General features: G+C 40.6%; 1 protein-coding gene across 1 annotated transcript; it reads left to right on the top strand.

Annotated features, from left to right (window-relative positions):
• On the top strand, window positions 1–1,972 carry LOC133647790 (uncharacterized). The gene is made up of 3 exons (XM_062043488.1): window positions 1–46; window positions 619–910; window positions 1,031–1,972. Exons 2-3 carry the CDS (start codon window positions 621–623, stop codon window positions 1,572–1,574), a joined length of 834 nt encoding a protein of 277 aa, XP_061899472.1. The 5' UTR covers window positions 1–46; window positions 619–620; the 3' UTR covers window positions 1,575–1,972.
• Window positions 1,973–3,270: the final 1,298 nt, after the last annotated feature.

Genomic DNA, 3,270 nt, shown 5'->3' with positions numbered 1-3,270 from the left:
ATTCTCATCAGGTAACATCACACCAGTGGCGGGAAACTCAACTCTGGTAAGCTGTGTGGTTTTTTAGCTCTCTTACTATCTGATGTTGATGTTTTTATGAAGTGAATTTAATGTGGTTGAACATAACGTGTCCACTCTGTTAGGCCTAAATAATAAGGAGATCAATCAAATTGAAATTTTTCAAAACATGTTTGTGTGAAATTATAGATTTCTTATCAATTATTCAAGTCCATGCTAGCTGTTATGTTAACACAGGCAGGCTGAAGGCTAACTTTAGCTCAAAATGTCCACCGTGTTAGTGTCCACCGTGTTAGCCTCATTCAACTAACACGGTGGACATCAACCTAACAGAGTGGACATGTATATAGTAATGTTGACTTATCACAATGTATATGTAGTGCTATTATGCATTCAACAGCAGTTTCTTTCATAATTCTTGGTTAATCATCACTGCTGTTGCAAAATATCATATACAGCAAATACATTGGTGTTAAAAGTACAGTGTTAATGCTTTTCAGTGTGAAGTGTTACGATTTCAGTGGTAAATTCGTACTAATACCTTTAATATTTATGTGATAGCCTTAATATGACCCAAATACAATGCATGCCTTTGTTTAGGAATGGCACCTCCACTAAGTGCAGCTGAATCACAACAGCGTTACAGAGCACGTCGTGATGCTGACCCAGAGAGAAGACAGCAATACCTGGAGAACGGGAGAGAAAAATGGAAAAGGGACAGAGAGAAAGGCATACATACTGGTATCAATGATGTCAGTGAGAGAGAGAAAAGGGCAAAGAGGAAGAAATGGAGAGAGGCAAAGAGAGCAACCAGGGCCAAAGCCAGGAGATCACAGGACACTCCCCCTGCAACTCCAGACAATCAGCCAGAGACAGGATCAGGGCCTCCAAGGTTAGAGCTTAATGGAAAATGTGTGTAATAGGAAATGTGTATGTTTTAAGACTAGTGTGAGCTCTTGAAAGATGCTATTTAAATGTCAGGATGTATTATTGTTTGTTTTCTCTGTTTTAGGCAACGCCGTCAAGGTGAAAAAAGAACAAGAATTGGAAGGAGAAAGCGTCAACGAGACATGGCCCTTTTAAAAGCCCAACTGGATAGAGAAATAAGAAGCAAGGAAAAGTACAGGGACATCAGTTGTTTCTGTCAGAGGCTGGATGGTCAACTGGATTGTGCCTGCTTCGACCTTAAAGTAGCTACTCTGGATGGAGTTCCAGTGCCGCCCCCAACACAGACACCCCCAACCGAGAACAGAGAGACCCCATGGCGACCAGAGGAGGTTGACAGCAAGTACATTGGAGATTGGTGTGTTGTCAAGTATGATGATGACGTGTACCCTGGAATCATCATGGATGTCGAAGAGCATAGCATTCGGGTGAAGTGCATGCATCGCAATGGGGTAAACAAATTCTGCTGGCCAAGTCCACGCGATGATGTCAGCTGGTATGCAGATGACCAACTTCTCTGTCTTATACCAGAGCCACAAGCACTCAACAAGCGCTCTGTCCAACTGGAGAAGTCCACATGGAAATACATGGAAGACCACTATGTAAACTAGAATGTGACTGTTGGAGACCATAGGTCATTCAAAAAGGTTTTCTTACTGGTTCATTGTTAGCCGATGTTCCTGTTTCTTTGGGTTCTGGCTCCACAGAAATTCTCCAGCTGTTCCTCCTGGGGCTTCTTGTGTTTTCTTACCTCTGTGGGGTTTAGACCTGTCTGGTCATGTTACTGGGCTGTTTCCTCAGGGTATGCCCAATCCAGCCTAATTTCCTGCAATTCTGTTTAATGGTTCCTGTTTTGTGATTCGCCAGAGCGGTGGTTATTTTGTAGAAATGTGTAATTTACCCAAGAAAATGAACAGAAAATTAAATATTTGGAAATCTATGTTCTTTCACTTTCTTCCAAGTCAGAAAGTTTAGTCATACTATAATTAATAAAATGCATTCAATCACATTCCGGTTTTATCTGAATTTTGTCCACTATGTTATGAAACTGTCCACCCTGTTAGAGCTATGTCCACTCTGTTATGTTAGTATTCTTTCACTGAAACGTTTAATGAAAATAAAATATATCAACTATGTACTTGTAGTTACATAAAGATATGTAAGGGGTTGATAATAATGATATAACGCGGGGAGATATGATACAAATATGAATTTGTATCATAATTCATATTTCTTAAGAAATGAAATAGATTAATATCCCCCGTTCTCAAAAATGCCCTTGTTTTTCTCAATATATGCTATTTAAAAATGTATGTATTCTAAAAATATATCTGCTTAGAGTGAGGGATATACAATCCATATAGGAAAGTCATTATACAGGCAATCATGCACTGAAAACACATGTATGCTGTTATGCATATGTCCTTAACAGAGTGGACATATCCCGTGTGTCACCTCTCATTAATATAGCTAAATATACTATGATTTAGGTGCCTGAGTTCGACCAATATGTTTTTCAGCAAGTTACATATGTCATGTATACAATAGAACATAAAAATATTGGTAAATCAACTATTTATTTTTTACAAGTTATGAAGTCCAAATAGCACCCTATAAAAAAAACGACCCATATCCTCTTGAAAATCAGAGTCGAGAACGCAAAATGGACATTCACAGTGACTTTTATCTCCACGACAATACATCGGTGAAGCACTTTAGCTACAGAGCTAACGTGATAGCATCGTGCTTAAATGCAGATAGAAACAAAAGAAATAAGCCCCTGACTGGAAGGATAGACAGAAGATCAACAATACTACTATCAGGAGACACCGAACCAAACACTGGACCTGTAGCTACACGGTTAATGCTGTGCCGCCTGTCGAAGCTTAGCAATGCTGTTGCTAACAATGCCATTGAAGCTAACTTAGCTACGGGACCTCGTCAGAGCTCTGATAAAAACATTAGCGCTCCACCTACGCCAGCCATCATCTGCTCATCAACACCCGTGCTCACCTGCGTTCCAGCGATTGACGGCGCAACGAAGGACTTCACCCGATCATCGATGTGGTCGGCGGCTAGCGTCGGATAGCGCGTCTGCTATCCATCTCAAAGTCCTCTTGGTTGTGTTGCTGCAGCCGGCCGCTAATACACCGATCCCACCTACAGCTTTGTTCTTTGCAGTCTCCATTGTTCATTAAACAAATTGCAAAAGATTCACCAACACAGATGTCCAGAATACTGTGGAATTTTGCGATGAAAACAGAGCTGTTTGTATTGGGATACAATGTGTCCCAATACTTCCGTTTC

The sequence above is a fragment of the Entelurus aequoreus genome, linkage group LG04 (assembly GCF_033978785.1).
Source record: "Entelurus aequoreus isolate RoL-2023_Sb linkage group LG04, RoL_Eaeq_v1.1, whole genome shotgun sequence".
Lineage (NCBI taxonomy): Eukaryota > Metazoa > Chordata > Actinopteri > Syngnathiformes > Syngnathidae > Entelurus > Entelurus aequoreus.
This window is presented reverse-complemented; position numbering and strand designations above follow the sequence as displayed.